Raw genomic sequence first — 1,145 nt, forward strand, 5'->3', positions numbered from 1 at the left:
GGAAATAAATTTATGAAATAATTTTCATTTTTGTATTAAAATATAAGTATGCTTCGTCGTATTTATCGTTTATCGTTTGTAAATGGTACTCAAAATGACATGTCTGACGTTTGTTGTTTCAGATCCGTCTGCTTCCGGCTCGTCCTGCGAAGATGACGAAGATGGCCGCCGCGTTGAGATCAGGAAGCACAAGAACAGCTTGTACGCGTCTTCCTCCACCCGTGCTCCTTCAGTAGATCGAGGAAAAGAGTTAAACTCGACGGACGGAGCAGTGGTGGACTGCGTAGCCCTGGTCCATCTGACAGATCAATCACCCACCGAGTCTAATCAACCGGTGCGTCATCCATCACCCTATTACTACGGCGACCTGTTCAAGGTACCGGAGCAAATAAGCAAGTCACAGCCGAACAGGTACAGAAAAAGCGTTAGTCTCGACGTACCGGGTGAGCGATCGCGAACACCCGGTATACCGAAGAGAAACTCGGTGGCGGGTGATGGGGGTTCCTATTCATCTCAGCAACAACAAAAACAGCAGCAGCAGCAGCAGCAGCCACAGCATTATCAGCAGCAGCTACAGCTACAACAGCATCCGTTACAACCGCAACAACATTATCAAAGTCAGGATCTAGTGAGCCCCACGTCGGGGAGCGAGCATGCTGTCCCAGCCAGAAACGAGATCCTCTCGTCGTGCATCATCACCGAGTGGGATCACACCCTCATGCCTCCTCATAGATTGCTAAGCCATGACCTGCCGACAACGGTCTGTACTTGCGTCGCATCGGCTGAAGAAGAGGAGGATGAGCTAGATCAACGACAGCCGCAACTAACGCGGCACCAAGTGCGCAAGCTACGTCGTACACGAAGGATAGACCCGCAGCCGATACTCGTCGAGGACGAGGACGACGTGGAGGGAGAGGACGAGGGTGAGGAAGAGGAGGAGGAGGACGTGGAGGTGGAGGAAGACGAGGAAGAGATGGCTAGGCAGCGGCACCTCTACGAGACGGCCTTCGACTGCAAGGTCAACCGCTCTGACGATGACCTCGATGATCTCGATCGGGTTACCAATCATCCCGTCTTACATTCGCAAGTACGTGCATTACTTTCTAGAAATTCCACGATATTTCCAATATTTTAACACTATGGCG

General features: G+C 51.3%; 1 protein-coding gene across 1 annotated transcript; it reads left to right on the forward strand.

Annotated features, from left to right (window-relative positions):
* Positions 1 to 122: 122 nt before the first annotated feature.
* LOC108554765 (alpha-protein kinase 1-like) lies at positions 123 to 1,087 on the forward strand (the record flags this gene model as incomplete). Its single annotated transcript, XM_017910136.1, has 1 exon — positions 123 to 1,087. A coding segment is annotated over one exon (965 nt), but the record flags the coding sequence as incomplete, so codon positions are not given.
* Between the last annotated feature and the right edge of the window lie 58 nt (positions 1,088 to 1,145).

The sequence above is a fragment of the Eufriesea mexicana genome, unplaced genomic scaffold, assembly GCF_001483705.2.
Source record: "Eufriesea mexicana isolate 0111107269 unplaced genomic scaffold, ASM148370v2 C37735466, whole genome shotgun sequence".
In the NCBI taxonomy this organism is placed as follows: Eukaryota; Metazoa; Arthropoda; class Insecta; order Hymenoptera; family Apidae; genus Eufriesea; species Eufriesea mexicana.